The 25,386-nt window shown below is 40.7% G+C and overlaps 2 protein-coding genes across 2 annotated transcripts; both read right to left on the bottom strand.

Annotated features, from left to right (window-relative positions):
• Positions 1-1,233: 1,233 nt before the first annotated feature.
• LOC116599624 (olfactory receptor 4B1-like) lies at positions 1,234-2,145 on the bottom strand. The gene has a single exon (XM_032359591.1). The coding sequence runs from the start codon at positions 2,143-2,145 to the stop codon at positions 1,234-1,236; it is 912 nt and encodes a 303-aa protein (XP_032215482.1).
• A 17,695-nt stretch (positions 2,146-19,840) lies between these two features.
• LOC116599675 (olfactory receptor 4B1) lies at positions 19,841-20,770 on the bottom strand. Its single transcript, XM_032359658.1, has one exon. It carries the CDS (start codon positions 20,768-20,770, stop codon positions 19,841-19,843), a length of 930 nt encoding a protein of 309 aa, XP_032215549.1.
• Between the last annotated feature and the right edge of the window lie 4,616 nt (positions 20,771-25,386).

Here is a 25,386-nt window from a genome sequence, read left to right as displayed (position 1 = left end):
ACAGTGACTAGTAAATATTTTCGGCTTTGCAGACCATACACTCTCCGAACTCAACCATGCCATTATACACAAAAGCTACCATGGAGAAAAAGTAAAATAGGTGGTACAATTGTAGTCCAATACCTATTTATGGACACTAAAGTTTTACATTCATATAACTTTGATATATCAACAAATATTATTCTACTTTGATTTTTTATTTAAATTCAATTAGCCAACTTATAGTATATCATTAGTTTCAGATGTAATTTTCAATAATTTTTCAGTTTCATATAACACCCAGTGCTCATCTCTATTTTGATTCTTTTAAGTGTAAAAACCATGTTGGTTTGTAGGCCATACAAAACATACAGAAACAGGCAATGAGCTAGTTTTGGCTTAAGCAATACCTCGGTGCCCAGATAGCAACTAGCTAAAAAGAAAAGGATCTTCTAAAATTGTCCAGATTAATGGTTAATAATAGCTTCATTGTATTTCACATCCAAGAGACATTCCCATTCTTTTTTTTTAAGATTTTATTTATTTATTTATTTGACAAACAGATCACAAGTAGGGAGAGAGGCAGGCAAGGGGGGGGGGGGGGGGGAAGCAGGCTCCCTGATGAGCAGAGAGCCTGATGCGGGGCTTGATCCCAAGACCCTGAGATCATGACCTGAGCCAAAGGCAGAGGCTTAACCCACTGAGCCATCCAAGTGGCCCGAGACATTTCTATTCTAACAAAATCCTATGCTTATGAAAGTTCCTACTTTGCCATATGCCATAAAGTTCCTACTATGGAATTCCAGACATTAGAATCAGGTTAATAAGTAGGGTCCCAAATGAAGTATTCAAGCCTTCCTGGGACTCCCACAAGACCTCACAACATCCGAAGACAAGGACAAAGCAAAACATAAACTTCTGTCTCCAAGTGCCACAGACTTTCCACACACCGTGGCATGCTAACACCAAGAGACAAAATGAAAAACCCAAGGTTGCACAGGTAGAAGATGATAAGGTGGGAATTCCAGTCTAGGTGATCTTCTCCAAAATGTTCTCCAAAATACAGACATCAATGAATTAGTGCACTTATGATTAGTACAATGGAATATGAGGGGTTCATCTAAATACAACAGAAAAATATGAATAGGTTAATTTTTCCTCAATTCCTCATAGTTGACTAAAATCAGAATGCATATTTGGCCACCCTATACATGAAAATTTTTTTATGTTTTCATATTTATTCCATCCCTGAGTTCACTTTTTCCCCCACAGCTTCCTCATTGCATTTTTCACCTCTGCATTTCTGAGTGTGTAGATGATGGGGTTCAGCATGGGGGTGACAACCGTGTAGAACACAGCGACCAGTTTGTCCTCAGTGAAGGTGGAGGGAGGTCGCATGTAGAGGAAGATGGCAGGTCCAAAGAACAAGAGGACCACCATGATGTGAGAGGCACAGGTGGAGAGAGCTTTGCGCCTCCCCTCCGCAGAATGATTCCTCAAGTTGAACAGGATGACAATATAGGAGGACACCAGGAGGAGGAAGGAGAAGATAGAAAATAATCCACTGTTGGCCAATACAATAACCCCCTCCACAGAAGTATCAGTGCAGGCAAGCTTGAATAAGGGATGGAGGTCACAGAAGTAGTGGTCAATCACATTGGGACCACAGAAAGATAATTGGAGAGTGATAATAATCTGAACCATGGAGTGAAAAAAGCCACCGAGCCAGGAGCCAGCCACCAGAAGGCGACACATGGATCGATTCATGATGGTTGTATAGTGAAGGGGTTTGCAGATGGCCACATAGCGGTCATACGCCATTACTGTGAGCAGGAAGATCTCAGTGACCCCAAAGAAGTGGAAGAAGAATATCTGAGCCACACAGCCCTTCAGGGAAATGGTCTTAATCTTGGCAAGTAAGTCTGTGATGAATTTAGGGACAACAGTAGAGGAGTAAGTGATCTCCACCAGGGACAGGTAGCTAAGGAAGAAGTACATGGGGGAATGCAGACTCTTACTGACATTGACTGTCAGGACAATGAGACCATTGCCCACCACTGTGGCCAGGTACACAAGAAGAAACACCACAAAACATACTCTCTGCACCTCTGGATCCTGGAAAAGACCAAGGATAATTAACTCAGTCACGTTATTTGTATTCGCCATGGAATCCAATTAGGTGTTCTGGACACAAGATCATGTGAGACCTGCAATAAAACAAACATTGATTATAACCGATTCACCTCATTTATAACACATTACACAGTGCAACCCACGTTACAATATACTAATCACCAACTCATTCAGTTGGCCCATATGTATGCTAATCCTGAATACTCATCCAGGATTAAATATTAGCAATCTAACGAGTTTGTATATTAGAAAAGTAAGGCTCAGGGAGATGGCTATGCACCAGGATCACACATCTGGTGAATTCTGGGCCTCAGAACCAGGCTTTTTGACTTCAGCCAGGATTCTTTCTAATTCACCAGATGATTTGAATTTGAGGAGCCATTCTGGTTTCTAACCTACACTTTTACCCTCTTCACTGCAATTCTCTTCTATTGGGGAATTGCCATGACACACCTGTACTCCTAACCTCCTTGTTTCCCTTCGTCTCTGCCTCAGGAAACATCTCCCCACTGATAATTCTTCCCTTTCCAAAAGGTCCTGAGTATGGTTTTTTCACTTAGTTATACCAGTCTTCAACCCAGGTCAGATTCTTTCACCGGACTTCAGCATCAATGGCCATGTCTGAATGACAAGTGCTCAAATCCTCTGGAGAGAATTCAACTTCTTAGTTTGTCTCCATCATTCACTACTACTTTCCCATCTCTTGCCCCACTAACCAAACTACTGGAGATCCCAAACTCGGAGCTTGTCCTCTGAGAGCATTGTATGGCCAGTCTGGCTGCTCTGGTTCTAGGTTGGTAGTCAGTAGCCAAATATATTGTAACAAGAGTTATCCCCAGAAACAGATAATTACTCTTCTACATCTACACACACTACAGACGATACAGAAGATGCACAGAACACAACATATACTCATGCTAACAATGTCCTATGATGCAAAACGTTATTCTCTAAAGTGTTGTCTTCAGAACTTTTTTCTACCACATATGAGCCATGAGAAATAAGAAAGAAATAATATGAACATCTTGATTCTCTGCTACAAAATCTATCCTCATTGCATTTCCCTTTATCTCTGAAATTTTCAAGAAATGCTCTTTTGAAAAAGTAAAAGTGTACCTGAGCAGCAAGGAACTGAATCAACAGAAAAAATGAATGTCTCTCTCTCTCTCTCTCTCCTTCTCTCTCTCTCTCTCCTTCTCCCTCTCAAATAAATAAAATCTATTTTTAAAAACTTGGGGAGGGGAGCACCTGGGTGCCTCAGTCAGTTAAGTGTCTGCCTTTAGCTCAGGCATGATCCCTGGGTCCTAGGATGGAGACTTACATCAGGCTCCTTGCTCAGTGGGGAGTCTGCTTCTCTCTCTCCTCTGCCCCTCCACTCCATTCATGTTCTCTCTCTCTAAATAAATAAATAAAATCTTTAAATTTAAAAAAAAAAAAAGGAGAAAAAAAAGTGGGATAAACGGATGGAAAGAAAACAGTATATGTCAGACATCATCAGGTGAGGGCACAAGCTGAAGCATGAAATATCCTGAGAGCAGATACAGGAGTTCTCATCCAAATTAAAAAAAAAAAAGTAACTATATGAGGAGATAAATATGTTAATTAACTTAACTGTAGCAATCATTTCATTATGTTTATCAGAAAGTCAATTTGTAAATAGTAAATAGGTATAATTTTTAGCAAAGAAAAAATGTTTAAGATTAAATAAAGTCATTGACCTGAAAACACTGAGAAACTAGTATTCAGAGCAAGAAAACAGTAGAAAATAAGACCATGGCATTTCAGAGATGCAGAGAATATCCTTGATGCTTAACTTTCAATCTCTGATTCAGTCTATTCTATACTTGGATACTAGAGACTGCCCCTTATTCCTTGAATAAATTCTCCTCTTTCTTTTTTCTTTTTTTAAGATTTTATTTATTCGACAGAGAGAGATCACAAGTAGGCAGAGAGGCAGGCAGAGAGAGAGAAAGGAGGAAGCAGGCTCCCTGCTGAGCACAGAGCCCAACGCGGGACTCGATCCCAGGACCCTGAGATCATGACCTGAGCCAAAGGCAGCGGCCCAACCCACTGAACCACCCAGGCGCCCCAATTCTCCTCTTTCTTAAACTAGTTTGATGGCTTTCTGTTTTTGAAAGCAAAACCTCCTAAGATATGAACCTAGGGGGAAAAAATTTAAAAAACTGAAAACCACAGCAATAGTAAGAAAGCTCAAAATACAATTACTAGTTTGGGATGCCTGGGTGGCTCAGTTGGTTGGACAACTGCCTTCAGCTCAGGTCATGATCCCACATTCCCAGGATCGAGTCCTGCATCGGGCTCCCAGCTCCACAGGGAGTCTGCTTCTCTCTCTGTCCTTCTCCTCACTCATGCTCTCTCTCAATGTCTCTCTCTCAAATAAATAAATAAAAATCTTTAAAAAAATACAATTACTAGTTAGAAAACACAACTGAAAAAATACTCCCTTTACAATTGTCATATAGTTATGCAGAGAACTATGCATAAAATTGCCATACTTTTGTTATGCAGGGAACTATGCATAAAACTGCTATGGGAACACAAAAAAATTCATGTATAAAAGAAAAAACATATCCACCAAAAGCAATTTTTATAAACTCATGTTTAAGCAATAAAAGCCCACATAAAACCCTCAGCATAATCTCTTCCAGTCCTGTTCATGTTGCTACAAAAGTTTGGTATTCGTCCTTTCTGATGGAGGCATAATACTCCATAGTGTATATGGACCACATCTTCCTTATCCATTCGTCCGTTGAAGGGCAACTTGGTTCTTTCCACAGTTTGGCGACCATGGCCTAAGGGTATTGAAGGAGTGGGGGGTGGGAGGTCGGGGTACCAGGTGGTGGGTATTATAAGGGCACGGATTGCATGGAGCACTGGGTGTGGTGCAAAAATAATGAATACTGTTACGCTGAAAATAAATTTTTAAAAATCCTACTTTACAAAATTTTTTAAAAATGCAAAAAGATGAATTTTTTTAAAAAGCCCACATAAAGATTTTGACTCTCCCTAAATTTATCTACAAATTTATGCAACTTCAATCAAATCCAACAGAATTTTTCCTTAAATTTGTATAATTATTCTAAAGGTCATCTGTAGGGTGGGGGGAGATCAGCCATCTATCAAAGCAAAAAGAAACTGCCCATCCAAGAGCTAGTTTCCAGGAATGGAGGTAAAGCAAAGAAATTACACTGATACCCATGCTAGGCAAAATCAGTAGTGCTAAATTCACCAGTGCTGGGCTCTTGCCAATAGGAGTAGTGCTGTGGGTACCAAGCACCCAGAATCATTGGGAATATCTAACACCATCTCAGCCTAGAACATGAAATGAATGAATGGTTAGAAGACAATACTGTGAAACTCCTCAAGAATCACTCTTCATCGCATCCTCACTCATGAGCCCAAGGAAAGCATCTGGAGACAGATTAGGGTTGCAGCTAATGACACTAAGCTATGGGGGAAAAGGAGACCTATAGGCAAGTGTGACTTGGAAGACATTCTGATGACATCCTACCCTCCAGGCTGCCCAGGTTGTAGCTCTGATATCACCTGTGATCCATGCCTCCCCATCACGTCCACATCAGTTATCACCATACCTCGTGAATTTCTCATTAAACAACCTGCCCCCATGTGCCCCTTCTCTCCCTTCTTCCACCACCCCTTCTCACGTACCATCAGCAGATGTCTAAATTTCCAATGTCTCTTCATCTCCAGATGCTCCTGCCCGACCATCCCATGTACTGCAGTCAGAAAATTGTGTCCTAGATCCTTCTTTCCTTGGATCCTCCCCTACATGGGATTAGCCAGGGAGTGGGGAAGTTTGTCCTGTCTCCTCAGACTCACATTTAAAGATTTTCACAGACTGAGCCACCTCAGCAATCACACTCTTGCCCGCCAAGCTTTGACTCACCTCTGTTCACATCCTCTCTCCATCCCACAGCCCAACCTGTTCTTTCCTACCACAGACCCTCACTTAGCCAGAAATGCTCTCTCCCTGTCCTTTCAAAACTACCCACTTTCCAACCCAGTGCCAGTCTTGCATGTTCAGTGAAGCTTGCCTTTAATACTCCACCCATCTGAATCTTCTCTTCCCTAAGCACTGGAAAATAAGTTGGTGATTCTCCTTAAATGCCTATCGAATCATACCTCTACCCTAAAATCTACCAACACCTCCCCATTACCCATAGCATAAATTCCAATATTCTTGGCATGGATACCAGGTCCTTCTTGAACTGGCCATTGCCTACCTTTGCACCCTTAATCTCATTCCCAAATGACTGTTTATAGCTACTTCCAAACCAAAGACTTCCTTTCTGCCTTCTGGGTTTAGTATTCATTCTTTCTAATTGCAGGAACAACCTTACTATAATAAGAATAATGTATCCCTTGCTCTCTGCTCTTCTAGTAATCTGTAATACTTCTTTTTTAGCATTAACAGATTCTTTTTTTTAAGATTTTATTTCTTTGACACAGAGAGAGAGAGAGATCACAAGTAAGTAGAGAGGCAGGCAGAGGGAGAGGGGAAGCAGGCTCCCTGTTGAGCAGAGAACCCAATGCAGGGCTCCATCCCAGGACCCTGGGATCATGACCTGAGCCAAAGGTAGAGGCTTAACCTACTGAGCCATCCAGGTGTGCCCAATTAATAGATTCTTTATAATTGTTGTCCTGTAACTACATCTTCTACTAAGAAATACAGTATTCAAAATTATTACTTACTACATTTCTTAAATTTGTATAACTAGTTACATTTTGGTTGATAATCATGGATAATATTTCAATAGTACCAAGTGCCATGCACATTATAAGAACTCCATATACATTAATTCATTCAGTTCTCAGAACAAACCTGTGATGTGGGCTTTATTATTGTCACCTTTTGACATATGAGGAAAAAGAAGCGCAGTTATTAAGTGAATTAACTGTCCTTACATCACACAGTAGCGGAGTCAGGATTTCAACCTGAACAACCTCAGATCCTGTGCTTTTTGACCACTGCCCAATATGCTCTCTAAGTACATAATAGATAAATGATAGTTAAAATTAAATATGTCCTTCTGCTCAAGGTCCAATTTTTATTTATTTGCTGACAAATATTTCTTTCTTATTGAAGCATGGTTGACATACAATATTAGTTTCAGGTGTATAACACAGTGATTTATCATTTGTGCATATTATAAAGGGATCACCATGATAAATTTAGCTACCATCTGTCACCATACATACACTATTAACTATATTCCCTGTGCTACATATTGTATCCCCATAATTTATTTATTTTTTAAATTTCTTTTCATGGAACAGAATTCATTGTTTATGCACTACACACAGTGCCCCATGCCATATGTGCCCTCCATAATACCCACCACCTGTTTCCCCCAACTTCCCACCCCCTGCCCCTTCAAAACCCTCAGATTGTTTTTCAGAGTCCACAGTCTCTAATGGTTCACCTCCCCTCCCAATTTCCCTCAACTCCCTTCTCCTCTCTATCTCCCCTTGTCCTCCATGTTATTTGTTATGCTCCACAAATAAGTGAAACCATATGATAATTTACACTCTGATTGACTTATTTCATTCAGCATAATCTCTTACACTCCCATCCATGTTGCTACAAAAGTTGGGTATTCGTCCTTTCTGATGGAGGCATAATACTCCATAGTGTATATGGACCAAATCTTCCTAATCCATTCGTCCGTTGAAGGGCATCTTGGTTCTTTCCACAGTTTGGCAACTGTGGCCATTGCTGCTATAAACAATGAGGTACACATGGCCCTTCTTTTCACTACTTCTGTATCTTTGGGGTAAATACCCAGTAGTGCATTGCAGGGTCATAGGGAAGCTCTATTTTTAATTTCTTGAGGAATCTCCACACTGTTCTCCAAAGTGGCTGCACCAACTTGCATTCCCACCAACAGTGTAAGAGGGCTCCCCTTTCTCCACATCCTCTCCAACACACATTGTTTCCTGTCTTGCTAATTTTGGCCATTCTAAGTGATGTAAGGTGGTATCTCACTGTGGTTTTAATTTGAATCTCCCTGATGGCTAGTGATGATGAACATTTTTTCATGTGTCTGATAACCATTTGTATTTATTTTTTATTTATTTACTTTTTTTAAAGATTTTATTCATTTATTTGACAGACAGAGATCACAAGCAGGCAGAGAGGCAGGCAGAGAGAGGAGGAAGCAGGCTCCCTGCTGAGCAGAGAGCCTGATGCGGGGCTCGATCCCAGGACTCTGAGATCATGACCTGAGCCGAAGGCAGCGGCTTAACCCACTGAGCCACCCAGGCGCCCCTGTATTTATTTTTTAACTGGAAGTGTTTATCTTTTTATCTGCTTAACCTATTTTCACTCAGTTCCTCAATGCCTTCCCCTCTGAAAACCACCAGATCATTCTCCGTATCTGTGAGTCTGATGAGAAATATTTGTTATGAGAGTATGAACTTGATCCTTTTATGACCCACTAGAGAAATTAAGCAAAATATCCTACGACCAATATGAGAGGTCACTCAGAGATAAGAAAAGAATCTTAGAGGAGGATCCAGTTTTTCCAGCCTTCAACCCTAAGAGGAGTAACTGATAACCTTCCTCTGTGAAAACCACATGTTCCTTTCCTATCATCTCTGTCTTTTCTGCATTTATTCCTCTCTCTGCTATCTACCACCAGCCATTCCCACCATCTCTCCCACAGAGCTAGTAAGAAATACCTCCTCCCATATGTATTGCAATGAGCACTGTGTGTTAAATGCAAATAATGAATCATGGAACACTACATCAACAACTATGAAGTACAGTATGGTGACTAACATGACATAGTAAAAACATAATAAAATTAAGTAGACTACAAACAAACAAACATAAATTAAATACCTTCTCTCTCCCCCACAATGCTGCCTCACCAAGGGGCATGGAAAGAAAATGTGATGAGCATGTTAAAGCCTAAATCAGTACATGAACATGCAGACTGCCCATCAGGTGACCCGCTGGACTCTGGAAAAGAGGAGAATGACAGAATGCAGACAACACCCAGAGGTAAATGTAAGAGAGAGCTAGATGTACCAATGTGGCTGATCTCAGATGACCTAATCACACACTCCCACTTCTTCATTCCCAAACAGTACCTCACAGAATCCTAAAATTATAAAGGAGTTTGAAACTACCAAATTTGGGGGCACCTGGGTGGCTCAGTGGGTTAAAGCCTCTGCCTTCGGCTCATGTCATGATCCCAGGGTCCTGAGATCGAGCCCCACGTTGGGCTCTCTGCTTGGTGAGGAGCCTGCTTCCTCCTCTCTCTCTCTGCCTGCCTCTCCCCCAACTCGAGATCTCTGTCTGTCAAATAAATAATCTTTTTTAAAAATTTACCAAATTTTGTGTTTTATATAATCTCTCCACAATAAAAATAAGTAAATGGAATTCATTACCCCCAAAAAATACATATTCAAAGCAAACCGCCTCATTTACAAATGAACACTTGTGGCTTAAAGAGAGGAGCTGACTTGCCCAATATCCAGTGGCTGCTTAGAGACTTTGCACCTCCTTTCCAGCCATGTCACCTACCTTGAAGTCAGAAAACCTGGTGTGGCTTCATTCTGCCTTGGAACAAGAAATTGGGACAGATGGATCTCAAATATTCTCAGGTGCCTCCAATTCAGCATGAAAGTAGTCACTCTGTTGGAATAGATCATTTTCAAGGTGATGATCTGGTTGAAGAAACTAGGATGGTATGGAGCACTGGATTCCTCTCTGGGAATACTGGTCCCTGGACAAGTAAGGTGCTCTGGCTAATGTTCCCCACCCAGCTGATATTTCACTGACAGGAGAAATGAGCAAAGTCCAGGTCACACTAAGCTAAGCCCCTCTGACGGTGGTGCTGAAAATATTCAGAGACATTTACTCTAACTTCCTCTATTTATAGATGAGATAGCAGAGGCTGAAAGAGGTTCATTGTTTCCCAAAGCCATACACTAGGTTTTTGCCAGGCTACTAACTCAGAAATCTATGTTCTTTCAACAACACTCAGCCACCTTCCGAAGGCAGTGGGTGGTTGTCGATCAAGGATCAGACCTTGTCCACAAAAACGAAACACCATGTTCCTAGGGGCTTCTAAAAAACAAATAGATGGCATCTAAGATGAATCACAAAAGATGAAAATTCAGAGGACCTGGATCTGGGTGGATATTTGGATTTATAATATCCAAAAAATAAACAAATGTCAGAAGAAGTTAGCCGATTCAAAGACCTTAAGATCCTGGTTTAGATGTAAAAAATGTACCCACCCACTGAGAGTCCAAGAGTTCTGAGTAAATACTCAGATCCTTTTATTATTTAAAATAAATTAGGCCACACACTACAATCAAGGGAACAACTTCCCCATGGAATTTTTTTTTTCTCTTGGGGGTAACTCTCAATTTAAGTATAACTTAAGAAAGTTTCCAAATCTGCTTCAATTAGTTTAGTGAGATGTCCGTCAAGTTTTGACACCCAGTTATGAGGTAGTAATAGAAGAAAGTTTAAAGAAAGACATAAAAGGAATTTTTTCCCTCACTGAACTTCTGAGAATGGAAAGGAGAATGAAGAGAGAGGAAAGCAAGGGCTGGACAGGGGCCAGGACATCTGGGCACTGGCTCCGGTCATAAATGATAACCTACTAACTTAGGCACGTCATTCACCTCTCCACTTCTCACTCAACCTGGCTCTGCTTCTATATAAAAAGACAGAGCAGAGCTCAATCATCTCCATTGTATCTTCCAATTCTCACATTCACGAATTCATGTATGACTCACTGACAGTCTCCAGTGCCTCACCCTCTCGTTCAATAATAGTGGTGATAACAATGTAATCTACAGGAATTCCCTGAGAAAAAGATGTCATCATCTGTTCATCCACCCATTCATCCATCCATTCATGCCTTCATTCAACAAATAGTACTGGGTCCTTAGCCTGTAGAATGTAGCCAAGCACTATTCGAGGTGCAAGAGATTTGGAAGTTAAAAAAAAAAAAAAAAAAAAATGGTTCTTAGTCTCACAAAGATTAAATCCTTCATATCCCCAACAGTCATAATGGAAGTGGAGGCAAACAATAAATAAATAAAATTTGATCTGCAAGGCACATAGTAATAAGTCCTATGAAGAAAATAGAATAGGCTAAGGATGATAGGGAATGCTAGTGGGCATTACATTATTACAGTAGTAAGCAAAGGCCATATTTTGCCAAGATCTCTGTCTGCTGTCTTGAGAAGAAAGAAAGGGAGTGAGAAATGTAAGAAAACTAGTTAGGAGAACATCACAATAATTCAGTCAAGAGATGCTTGGGTCTTGGGCCAGGACAGTAGCAGTGAAGGTTTTAGAAAGTGGTCAGATTTTGGATAAATTTTTTAAAGGTAGAATAATGAGATGTACTGATGTTTTGATTAAGATGATAAAGAAGGAGAGAAATCAAGGTTATCTCCAAGGTATCAGGTCAGACTTGCCATTTACTGAGATAGGAGTGGCTGCTGGAGAACCAGAACAGCAGGGAGTAATGAGTAATAAGAATTCTGTTTGGGACATTTTAAATGAAGTTGCTGTTGGTACACAAACTCAGGAGGCTCCCAGGTGAAAACTGAGAACAGCCCTTGTACACAGAGGTTGGGGGAAACCTAAGAAAGAGGCAGACCACTCTGTATTGGTAGGTGGAAGATTTAATCCACAAGGGAACTTAAATACATGGCTTGTTTTAGCCAGTTACAATACAATTTACAACCACCTGCCAAATCTTAAAAGTTTAGAGACTTTAACTAGCTTCAGTCACATATACTGTCCAGGTGGCCTCAACACCATATTGCTTTGTCAAAGCTGTGTCCTTTGGCAGCTTCTAGCTCAGGGAAGGCATGTGGAAGACACACTCCCAAGACAGGAATGGGGGAGCATCTTGCAATTGCTGGGGTCCAGTTCTCTGTCTGACCAACCAGCAGTCACATCCTCTCAATGACCCCCTCCAACCATTGCCTTTCCAAAATCCCCACTAGATTGCATTAAGAGAGTGACATAGTTTATTCCCAACCTCAGTCCCCCTCACAGGAAGGCCAGTTAGCAACTATCCATAGACAAAACATCATTGTGTAAATCCCAGAACCCAGAGGTGAAGCTGAAATACCAACAACAACAACAGAGGCCAGGAAAAAAGGAGGCCTTATCTGTTTACAAGATAAGATGAGCAGTTTAATCTTGACTGCACTGCCTCCCCCCCAAGCCAGCGCAGCTACCCCAAGAGGCCTCCCCTGGGCCCACAGCTTCTCCTGCAGGAAAAAGAAAACCTGAGGTGGAATGCAGCTTCTGAAGTGTTCTGAGACACTTTTCAGGAGCCCCACTTGCTCAGCTCATGGGGAACACTGTGTGAACCTACAGAACTCAAACACTGGAGATGATATAGAGACAGGGAAGGGGATGGGGCTTACAGCAACCAGCATCAGATCTTGGATGACCAAGTTCCTGCTCACAGTGGCCCCTGCCTGGCCAGGAAGTTCAGGTGGAAGTTCTGCTTAATTCACATCCCTAGCCAATGGCCAAAACAACTATAGAGCCCATACTATGACCCTGCCTGGGCAGCTGAGCAAATTCCCAGTCCCACCCAATTGCACAGCATAGTCTCCAATGCCCCTTCTGGGATGCAAGGCCACAGATACCTAGCAGTGGTGGAGCACATACTCTGGCTCACCAGGGCAAAGGAACAAATTCATAGTTCTGCCCCAATACTAAGGATAGCCTCCAGTCCCACCACTCGGGGAAGCATGAACACAGATACTTGGGAGCCATGAACACTTCTTATGGCCTGACCAGGCAGGGAGCCAACCCAGCAGCCCTGTCCAGTTACTGAGTATACCCTCTGACCCTGAATAACTAGGGACCTGAATAGTAACAATGACAGCCTTGGAGCCCAGCCTATAGCACCACCTAACCATACAGCCCAGGCTAAAATCCTACCCAGCAGCAGAGTCTAGCATAAAGGCCTACCTGATTGCTAAACACAACCTGTGTCCTTAACCAGGCAGGGATCCAGCACAATCACAGATCATAGCCTGCACCCCACCTAACTAGACAGCAACCTCACATGACCCTGGAGCACAGTCTCCAGCCCTATCCAACTTCAGAGAACAGCCTGCTGCCTACCTAAACAACAGAGCAGTCAGTGGCTCTTTCCAGCCTGGAGCCACATCTGACCAGGAGCTATTGGGTGGTATATTCCAAATGTTGAAAGAACAAAACTGCCAACCAAGAATACCATCCTCTGCTAAGCTGTCCTTCAAAAATACAGAAGAAAGGCTTTCCCAAATGAAAAGAATTGAAGGAGTTCACCATTACTAGAGACATCTCACAAGAAATGCTAAAGGACATTCTACAAGCTAAAATGAAAAGGATGCTAATTAACATGGTAAAAAACATATGACTGTGTAAAGCTCACTGCTAAAGGTAAATAAAGTCAAAGTCAGATTCTTAAATATTGTGATTGTGTTTCATAAATCGATTACAAGTCTAGTTTAAAAGTAAAAAATACAGTGGAATATTACACAGCCATCAGAAAGGATGAATACCCAACTTTTGTATCAACATGGACAGGACTGGAAGAGATTATGCTGAATGAAGTAAGTCAAGCAGAGAGAGTCAATTATCATATGGTTTCACTTACTTGTGGAGCATAAGGAGTAACATGGAGGACATTGGGAGAAGAAGTGGAGAAGGGAATTGGGGGATATTGAAGGAAGAGATGAAGCATGAGAGACTGTGGACTCTGAGAAACAAACTGAATGTTTTGGAGGGGAGGAGGGGTTGGGGGATGGGTAAGCCTGGTGGTGGGTATTGAGGAGGGCATGTATTGCCTGGAGCACTGGATGTGGTGCATAAACAATGAATTTTGGAACACTAAAAAGATAAAATTAAATTTAAAAACATTTTTTACAGGCACCTGACTGGCTCAGTCAGTAGAGCCTATGACTCTTGATCTCAGGGCCATAAGTTCGAGCCCCATGTTGTGTGTAGAGAGTACTTAAAAGTAAAATCTTTAAAAAAAAAAAAAAAAAAGCTTAAAAAAATGTATAAAAACAACCATAACTATGATACAGTTTAAAAAGCTGGCTCATAAGAGATAAGATTTAAAAGAATCAGCCACAGACCAGTCAGGATCCCAGGGTACAGAAACAATCTTACTCCTGATCTGAAGAAATAGCTACAAGTTTGCAGCAGAAGCAAAAACTGAAGTGTGTGGACCCATGCTATCCAATGTGGTAGCCACTCACCACATGTAATTTTAAATAAATTTAAATTTAAAATTTAAAAAAATTAAAGATTCAATTCTTCAATTCTTGCTAGGCGTATTCAAAATACCAATTAGCCACATGGAGGCACTACCATGTATTAGAATAGATATAGAATATTTCCATCATCACAGAAAGTTATTTTTTTTATTAAGTTCAATTAGCCAACATTATAGTACATCTTTAGTTTCTGATGTAGTGTTCAGTGATTCATTAGTTGTGTCTAACACCCAGTGTTCATCACATCACATTGACAATGCTGATCTAGACCACGGCAGCTTCAGAAAACAGAATGTTTACATCCATGTAGGCAGGAACTTCCTCCATCCTATATGTCACTGTATATCCCTGGCACTTAGAGCAATGCAGAGCACATAGTACATGCTCATTAAGACTTATTGAATAGAGATGCCTGGGTGGCTCAGTGGGTTAAAGCCTCTGCCTTCAGCTCAGGTCCTGATCTCAGGGTCCTGGGATTGAGCCCTGCATTGGGCTCTCTGCTCAGCAGGGAGTCTTCTTCCCCCTCTCTCTCTGCCTGCCTCCCTGCCTACTTGTGATCTCTGTCAAATAAATAAATAAAAATCTTTTTTAAAAAAAGACTTATTGAATAAATTATTAAGTAAACCTAATAGCCCTGAAATAGGTGAATGATTAAGTAAATTATGCTACAATTAGGCTGTTGATATTATCAAGCCATGATAAATAACTTTTTATGAAAATTTTTAATTGCTCAGGAAACTGGTATGTAATAGCCTGAGAATATATGCCAATACTTACACCCACTCCCCCTTCTCTATTTTTTAAGTTTTAATCAAGTTCCAGTTAGTTAACATGCAGTGTAATACTAGTTTCAGGCATACAATGTAGTGATTCAGCACTTCAATACAACACCCAGTGCTCATCCCAAGAAGCGCCTGCCTTAATCCCCATCACCTATTTAGCCCATCCTTCCACCCACCTCCATTCTGTTACCTATCAGATCGTTCTCTATAATTAAGAGTCTCTTTCTTGGTTTGCACGCTCTCTCTCTCTCTCTTTTCCCCCTTTGCTCACTTGTTTTGTTTCTTAAATTCCATATATGGGTGAAATAATTTGTTATTTGTCCTTCTCTGACTGACTTATTTTGTTTGGCATAATATTCTCTAACTCCATCCATGTTGTTGTAAATGACAAGATTTCATTCTTTTTTATGGCTGAATAATATCATACATAGAGAGATATATAGATCTATATATATATATATATCACATCTTCCTTATTCATTCATCAGTTCATGAACACTTGGGCTATTTCCAAACTCTCCTTTCTTTTTAGGAACAAAACACCCTGATCTTAGTTAAACATAATTCCACTTAAAATAAAAGATTATACTTTCTGGTCTCCCTTGAAATTAAGGGTAACCATGTGATTAACTTCAATCAAATAAGATGAGAGCAAAATTGCTATATAACACTTTTGCATAATCTCAAAAAAGAGGAAGTATTCAGGGGCTCTCGGGTGGCTCAGTCTATGATGTCTCTCTCTGCCTCAGGTCATGATCCCAGAACCCCAGGATCAAGCCCACATTGGGCTCTCTGCTCAGCAGGGGTCTGCTTCTACCTCTGCCCCTCATCATGTTTGTACTTCCTCTCTCTAGCTCAAATAAATAAATAAAATCTTTTAAAAGAGAGAAAAAGAGAGAAAGTGATCTTTTTTTCCTCCCCTTCTTCCCTTTCCTGTCTCCTGGGATATAGATTAAATGCTAAGAGTGATGTTGTCTAACATGGCATCTATTAGCCACATTGTAGATTTTTTATTTTTTGAGGGGCAGGAGGGGCAGAAGGAGAGACAGAGAATCCAAAGCAGGCTCCAGGCCCAGTGTGGAGTCCTATGTGGGACTCAATCTCACAACCCTGAGATCATGACCTGAGCCAAAAATCAGGAGTCAGAGGCTTAAATGTCTGAGCCACCCAGGTGTCCAACCACATGTAGCTTTTAAAATATAAACTTCTTAAAATTAAATAAAATAAAATTTAAAATTTAGTTCCTTGCACTCACTAGTTCATTTCACTGCTCAACAGCCACTACAAATTTGTTCAGCACAGACACAGACCATCTCCAGCATGACATAAAGTTTGACTGGATAGCAGTGGTATGGAACACTAGAAAGAGTGAGGTCATGAGGTTCAAGCTGCTTGCTGAAGATGGTAGAGTCTGGATTTCTGATAATGTCGTTAGACCTCCACAACCATGCTGGACTTTCTACCTCTATACATTTTTACTTCTGTCTCATTAAGTTGCCATTCTTTTTCTGCCACGTGTAGTGAAAACTATACCTTAAAAGATTAAATAATAAATGAGAATAATACAAAATTCTATATGCAGAGAAGCTTGCAACATTCTCCTAACTTTTAATCTTTAATCTAAACTTTTATTTTATGTTTAATACTTTTTTTAATTCTCAGACAGAATCAACAGTTGAGAACTAACTACATGTCTTCATTGCCAAGTGGTATAATTAGACTGTTACACTTCTGTGAATTGAGAAGTTGTTTTTAATGTTTCACAACATTCTCTGGCTCTTAAACAATGGGAGAAAATGCTTTCCTTTGATTCCTATGTTTTTCCAGTGAGACCAGAACAAAGCAAGTAATTAGCTCTCAATAGACCCACCAAGTCTCAAGGTAATGAGGTAATCCCTGAGAATTTTGACTATTCTGTTAGTGTGGCTGTTATCTGCACTTGCAGTGTCCAATGACTCGATTGATTGATGACGTTCTTTTCCAAACTCTCAGCAAAGAACACAGACATGTACATGATTAAGTGGCTCCCATCACAGCCCACATGACTGACTGGCTCCCATCACAGCCCACAGGCTAATGTCCCAGTCTTCCACAATACAAGCAAGGCATTGAGAGATAGAGAGGGGAACTCCACCGAGCTTGGTTCTGGACCACATGCTTTAAAATATGTACTAACAAAGTATAAGCACATTTGGCATAAAAGACAATGTGGAGCCTATGTCATAATCTTTTTTTAATTAAAATACAGTTGACATACAATATAGTCAGCATCTATTTATAAACATTTATTTATTAATAAACATTTATTAAGTGCCTACAGCATACCAGGAACTGTGCTAGGCCCTCAAAGGCAACTACGAGACAGAGAATGTTGAGCCCAAAGCAGCCTCAAAACAAAAGAAATAAACTGTCTTTAAATGCTTGAAAAATTTTTGGTATGGAATCAGGGCCTATTCTCAGTAGCTCAAAAGAACTAAAAGAAGACATATGTGTGGACAGACATGTAGTCATTTTGTAAAATAAAATCAATGACCAGCAGCAATAATAATGAGATGGTGACTAATATTTATTGAGCCCATGGTAAAACTCTACCCTGTTATTTTCTAAAATCTTTACATATATCATTGTCTTTAATGTTCAGAATCATCTTGGAGATACATGCTATTATTAATCTTATTTTAATTGTGCAAAACAATGTTCAGAGAAATGAAGTAGCTTGGATCTTGGATTGTGGCTATAGGCAATTAGAACATCCTACTAAATTTCAGAGCTTGAGCTCTTAAAATTTTAACAGGAAGAGATGTGCTCTTCACCATGAAAGGATTCAGAGTGAATCAATAAGAAATAATAAAGAGAGGACAATGCACGGGCATAAAGGGTTAATTCAACAAGCACTTATTTTTTTTCAGCAAGCACTTATGGAGCACCAATTACATACATATTTCGATCCACAGAGGGGACAGTGAATAGTCTTGCCCTTGAAAAAAAACACATGTAAAATAACTATAATCAAAGTGATAAGACAATGATAAAGGGTTACAAATATAATCATGGACAGGAGACACAAATTCAACACAAGGAGGAAGGAAGTCAGAGAAGGCCTCATAAGGGAGATGACTTCAACCGTCTTAAAGGATGTATAGGATTTTGCCATATGGAAAGAGGTGGTAAAGTTATTCTGGGCAGTATTTCCTCAGGGTTTAATGATGATGTCATCCCTGGCCATGATTATTAGAGAAGTGAAGGAGATTTCCTGGTGCCTTTAAAGCCACTATTCATCTATATGTTCAGTCAGCTCTTATGGAGCAAGAGACAAGTCCCTATGGCCTATAACACTACCTGTGATGCTGCATCCCTCTACAAGGAAGCTTGTATTCTTTCACCTGATCCTCAAGGAGAGGGGAAAGGATGGAGTGCAAATGCAACTCCAGTCCTTGTCATTCCAAAGCCAAAGAGGCAAATTTCATTATATTTTCTAAATTGTCCACAGTGATATGAGTCAGTTGGGTGAAGCAGAATTTCAGAGAGGTGGAAGGATATATGAGGTCATCAAGATGAGGATGGGGCAATTAAACCACTGTTGGCCAATACAATAACCCCCTCCACAAAGGTGTCAGTGCAGGCAAGCTTGAATAATGGCTGAAGATCACAGAAATAATGGTCAGTCACACTGGGATCACAATAACAGAGGCACAGACTGTCAGAATGAGAACTTCACCGAGAAACACCAATAGGCATGAAAAGAAGTGGACATGTCATTTAGAATAAAGGACAGAAGTCTGGAGTAGAAACATGCATGGACAGTATTTTCCTCCTCTTCATTCTTCAAGTTAAGCCTAATAAGAATTTTCTACATTCTGTGTTTATTTATATTTGGATAAGTCTAAAAGTAATCTTTCCATTAAAACATTGACTTGATCTTTCCCCACTGACAGCTAGAACCTATGCCATTTCAATTTTTTTTTAATTTTTGGATGCTGGACATTGTGAAAGGGCTTGTGAAGATTGTAGAACTATCTTTTGTACCAACATGTCACAAGAACTGAAATTGCCCCTGAGATTATTTCGATACTTGTAATCAGATGGTCTATTTTACAAGATGCCAAGAACCAATCAGAAGAACATAAAAATTCTTGGATATGATTTTCGAAGATACACTTCTTCATATTGGAAGATAAGATCACATTGGTACCCTCTTCAAATAGCCCATGATAATTCCTCTCTTTGATTTTCCTTCTTAATGAAACACAGGTCATTATTAGGAGGTTGAAAAAGGAAGGGAGAAGAGAGGGAGAGAGGGAAAAAGGAGGGGGGGAGAAAGGAGGGAGAGAAGGTGAAAGTATGTAACAGAAGTACTTTAACCTGTCAAAATATTCTCCTTTCCATTTGCATTTAATTTGAGTCTCAGTACTACCCAACTCCATGACATGGTTGGATATCATGGAGCCAATCTGATCTCTGTCCTGGAACATTATACCAGGATACCAGCCAAGTCTTTGGTTCTAGGAATAATCACAGAAGCAGCAATATTAAGTCCTTACATTTGTTTCTGCCATTCCTGAATGTCTCACTGAAATCGAAATCTAGTTCAAGAACAGAGAATAATCAGATGTGTGTTTTTCTTTATCACTTTCCCATTTTTACTCCATCCCTGAGTTCTTTTTGCCCCACAACCTCCTCATGGCAATTTTCACCTCTGCATTTCTGAGTGTGTAGATGATGGGGTTTAGCATGGGAGTGACAACTGTGTAGAACACGGCCACCAGTTTATCCTCAGTAAAGGTGGAGGAAGGTCGCATGTAGAGGAAGATGGCAGGTCCAAAGAACAAAAGGACCACTGTGATGTGAGAGGCACAGGTGGAGAGAGCTTTGCGCCTCCCCTCTGCAGAATGATTCCTCAGGTTGAACAGGATGACAATATAGGAGGACACCAAGATGAGGAAGGAGCACAGAGCAATTAAGCCACTGTTGGCCAACACAATAACCCCCTCCACAGAAGTGTCCGTACAAGCAAGTTTGAATAATGGCTGAAGATCACAGAAGTAGTGGTCAATCACATTGGGACCACAGAAGGGCAACTGGATGGTGATGAGAATCTGTATAATGGAGTGAAAAAAGCCACCAAGCCAGGAGCCAGTCACCAGTACATGACACAGTGGACGGCTCATAATGTTCATATAATGAAGAGGCTTACAGATGGCCACATAGCGATCATATGCCATCACCACAAGCAGAAAGATCTCAGTGACCCCAAAGAAGTGGAAGAAGAATATCTGAGCCACACAGCCCTCCAGGGAAATGGTTTTAATCTTGGCAAGTAAGTCTGTGATGAATTTAGGGACTACAGTGGAGGAGTAAGTGATCTCCACCAGGGACAGGTAGCTAAGGAAGAAGAACATGGGGGAATGCAGACTCTTACTGACATTGACTGTCAGGACAATGAGACCATTGCCCACCACTGTGGCCAGGTACACAAGAAGAAACACCACAAAACACACTCTCTGCACCTCTGGATCCTGGAAAAGGCCAGTGAAAATTAACTCAGTCACATTATTTGTACTGGACTCCATGTGGAGAAGATGAATCTCAGAGAAGAGTCCTGTGACAAAACAAACATATCATAATACCAATCATGCATGCTTATTTAGTACTTGCTGTTAATAGAACCCTTTTGTACATAACATCGTACTGGTTTATTTTACTTACTTATTTGTTAACATAACCAATATTTATCCATTCACTACCCAATACCCCACTCAATACAAAACACTATGCAATCTATCTCACAAAAACTCCACGATCCCCAATTCATAAGTGAGAAAACCAAGGCTCAGAGAGGTTGTGAATTAGCAAAGCCTCCCAGTAAGAAGTGGACCCAGAACAAGAACCACATCATTTTATTCCAACTAGTATGTTATCTCAAGTATACCCACATTGGAAATAATAATCAACATTTTCAGCAATAATAGGTATCCCTATTACCAACAATTCTTATCATGCCTTAGCAAGAGAAATTCTCAAGTGAACTTCTGCTCCTGAATCCCTTTTTCCTCCATTTACTCCTCAGAAATGCCAATCTAGTTCTCCCTCTCTAACGAGTGTCTTCCGTGGTTTCCTTACATGATATTATCAAAGTTTCTAAATTTTTCAGGCCCTATGGCTTTGCCCAACCCCACATCTTCATGAAATGTAACAAACATTTTGAGAAAATTGTGATGCCTGGGGCCAAAGTGGACATCTGGAAGCTGTTGAGAATATAGGTCAGTATCAAACAATAATTCACATATAATATATGGGGATTCACCTGTTCAGTTGCTTCTGTCTTCCAGTATTCTCATCTTTGTCAGCAGGAGGTGAGGATTTATTTCAAGCCAGTTCTTTGACCAAATGTTTTATTAAGCATCTACCATGTGCCCAGGCAATTCAGGATATATGAGGGAAGAAAGAAAAATGGCTCTCACCCTCAGGAAGCTTTTTGCTTCATGCAATTCAGTGACACATTTATGAAATGAGGCAGAGGGAAACTCTTGAGATTTTCTCTGCTTTTGAAATTACTCTGAAGTTGTCAGTCACAATGTTGTATGCCTGAAACTAATGTAACATTTTGTGTCAGTTATAGTTCAGCTAAAAGAACAAGTACAATTACTTTGAAGTATTTCTTATTCCTCTTATTTTTCCTTCTTCCACTTGTGCTTCTAAACTGAAAAAGATTAAGTACCTCCCCCATCACCAATTTCTCTCATAGTAAAAATTAGAAGATATACACAAGGTGACAATATGCTGAGAGAATCCTCAGCAAGTTACCTGGCTAGCACTGGAGGAAGAAATGGGGGCGTGGCATGGCATGAAAAAGGGTACCCAAGAAGAACAACTGAACAGGAGAAGGAAAGCAAGAGGAGGTCCCCTTACTGGTGCAGAGGGGAAAAAATGAAAGCATCAGAAACCACCACAGAGGATGTAAAACAGTCTGGTCGCCTAAGGGAAACTAAAGGATGTGTCGACCTGATATTCACCATTGTCATTGTTATTGTCATCCCAACAGCCACAAAGGCAGACACTTGACATTTAGTTAGTATCTACTGTGTGCTGGACTGTGGTAAGCACTTTATCATTGTCCCCTCAATTAATTCTTCCTGTACCACTTTGAGGTAGCTAATTGATAGGTGAGTAAACTCTGACTCAGAGAGGTTAAGTAACCTGTCCAAATACAGTTGTGAGTGATTGAGCCAAGGCTGGAATGCAGGGCTTTCTAGAAAGGGAGGGAGAGCTACCACTCCTCAGCCAGAGAAGAAAGGCGTTAGCCACTCCAGCACCTTTGAGAAATAACACCAAGACCTATCATGAATACAAAACTTGTCCAATTATGCCTTCCTTGTGAACAGCAGGAGCATTCCAGTGAACTCCAAGTTGCTGGGAACATTTCCATGCCACCACCTCTGGAACAAACAAAACCAAGAAGCTGTGTGGGATACTGAGGAGAGTGTGAGACTGGAGATGCCCCTTCTTCCTATGCCCCCATGGCATGGATTTGACCAGGGGTCAGAGCTGTGGACTCAGTATCCCCCAGCAGGGGGCCCTGACAGACTACTCTTCTCAGCTGGGTCTTACAGCAGCACTCATTCTGCCTGGTCCTCAGGCTTGATTCTTTGGAGCTACCCTAACTCATCCTCTTCTGCATTTCCCACGTTTACAAATCCCCACACCCTGTTGGTTTCACTAGGTTTTTCCTCCACCTCATCCTGCAGCCTCCATCTTCCTGCAGGATATAAGTTCATGTGAGGATTACCACAATTCCCCCATGCTCCAACTGTCTCCAGAAGTCCCAGGTCTTTAACCCCTCAATGTGTTCTGTACACTGAAGTCAGAATTCTTCCTGAGTCTCTCTGCTCATATCACTCAGAAACGACGAATGTCTCCCAGGTGCCTGGAAATCAGCCCTCAATTCCTCTAAGCTCTAACATACTTTCTCGTGCTCCTTCAGACCAACTTTACTGACAACTCTTTCACCAAATATTTAAGGTTGTGAATAATGTAGATCATTTCTATTTCAGAAACAGACATTTTACTGCACAGGGTCAAAGCCACACGTGTTACAACTTTGCAGTTCAGTTCACTGTGAGCTGGGTGGCTAAATCATTATGTTCCATAGAAGATATTTGTTGTTCTTTGTTTTGTCCAGTGTTGCAAGGACACGAATTATCTAATTCTCATTAAAAGACCAAATCTCTTACACACTCATGTATATACATATCTGAGTTTGTATGTTGAGATTACCATTTGGATCACATAGTATATATTTTAAAATACAAACAGGGGCCCCTGGGTGGCTCAGTGAGTTAAGCCGCTGCCTTCGGCTCAGGTCATGATCTCAGGGTCCTGGGATCAAGTCCCGCATCAGGCTCTCTGCTCAGCAGGGAGCCTGCTTCCCTCTCTCTCTCTCTGCCTGCCTCTCCATCTACTTGTGATTTCTCTCTGTCAAATAAATAAATAAAATCTTTAAAAAAAAAATACAAACAAAAAACTCATTAGGGAAATGTAAGACAGTTGTATCAGATGAGTGCATGGGATCATTGTGAGACACACAGTTGATGAATTGCTGCAGGTCAGAGGTGACCCAACTTTGAGTGGAGGGAATAGTTCCAGGTTCATGGACCTCTAAAGGGCTGGAGAAAACAAAACAAGAACATCTGCTGAGCTGCTTTTCTCTCTCCTCAGGGACTGATCTACAATGGGGTCTATGGGAACAAGCACTGCGTTGGCAGCCCATTCTTAGCTCTATCACCTACGTATCATATGCCCCTGTAAGATTCTTTTTTTTATTATTTTATTGGAATAGGGTAAAAATTCATATCTGGCATGGTTGTTGCAAGAAGTAGGCCTAAGATAAAATATATAAAACATTCAAGAGGGTTGGCTGGCAAATAGGAAGCGCTCTGTAAGTAGTAGCTATTATTAGTTCAGATTTCCTGGTACTTATTTACATTTTTCTCTCCTTTCTCTTCCCCCCTTGTCCAAAAGAAAGACAATTAGTAATAAATTATCTCCTCTTCCCCTCAGCACTTCCCAAATAAAACCCTCATCCTAAAATCACAGATAACAAGCTAATCATCCCTGGATTACATGTAAGCCTAGGTAGATAAATGATGTTCTAGATCCTAACTAGATAGAATTTTATCCTCTAAAATAAAGCCACAATGAGAGAAATATGACAAGGACAAAATAATAAGTGATAGAGAGCCTAAAAGACCTATTGCTATGAACTTAAAGTCACATCACAAGGGCCTCTTTCGCACAACTGATGCTAGACCCCAAGTGACACTTTATGGAATCCCAGAATGTGAATACCAAGGAAAATTGAGGGCACATTCTGCTCAGTCCCCTCCTTTTTACAGAGGCAGAAACTGAGGCTCATGGAGGAAAAGTGATTCACTCTAGATCATACAATGATTTGGAGCCTTATATCCACATTCAATCAACCTGAGACATCCTTCTGGGTATGTCATTACCTACCTTGTCTGAGTAATGCTCAGATTTACAGCAAAGATTTTAACATAAAGATTCTTCTCCTTAGAATTAGGAACAATTTCTCCCTCTGTTGCATGAGCTCATCACTCACAGGAATGTCTGGGGCTGAAGAGACTGAAGGAGTGTGCCCTGGAACACAGGAGGCTCTACTGACAGCAGAACTCTTTCACCGGGCTTCTTCCTCCGCACAGAAGACCCCCAGTGGGCTAAGCTGCTTCATCTCAGCCAAGGCACCAGATGAAACAGAAGAAACTTTAGAGCTGAAAGGCAATTTTGAAGACTATTAATACAATCTTCTTAGTTTACAGATGAAGCAGCTAAGAGAGAGTTTAAGTGACTTCTGAGTCACACAGCTAGTTACTAGTCAAGTTGCCAATGCGCTGTTCCCATAACACTGTGATTCCTTTCTAGTGATTTTGATTTTGTGATTGTTATTGCCAGTTAACAGTGCCAGTCTTGCTTCCATACAACAAAGTTCCATCTGTTCTATGATAATTTAGAAAATGAATAGCCTATAGGGATGTAGATAAATCACAAAGAGATGGATTCAGGAAATCATCCTCATGGCCAGTCGTTAGGTCATCTATTTAGAAACATAAAAATAGGTACAGACAGATAGCCAGTGAGTTTAAGGTCCTGTTTTTTGGTTTAGAAAACCCAT

The sequence above is a fragment of the Mustela erminea genome, chromosome 9, assembly GCF_009829155.1.
Source record: "Mustela erminea isolate mMusErm1 chromosome 9, mMusErm1.Pri, whole genome shotgun sequence".
NCBI classification, from domain to species: Eukaryota; Metazoa; Chordata; class Mammalia; order Carnivora; family Mustelidae; genus Mustela; species Mustela erminea.
The sequence above is the reverse complement of the archived record's forward strand: the minus strand, read 5'-3'. Positions and strand labels throughout refer to the sequence as shown.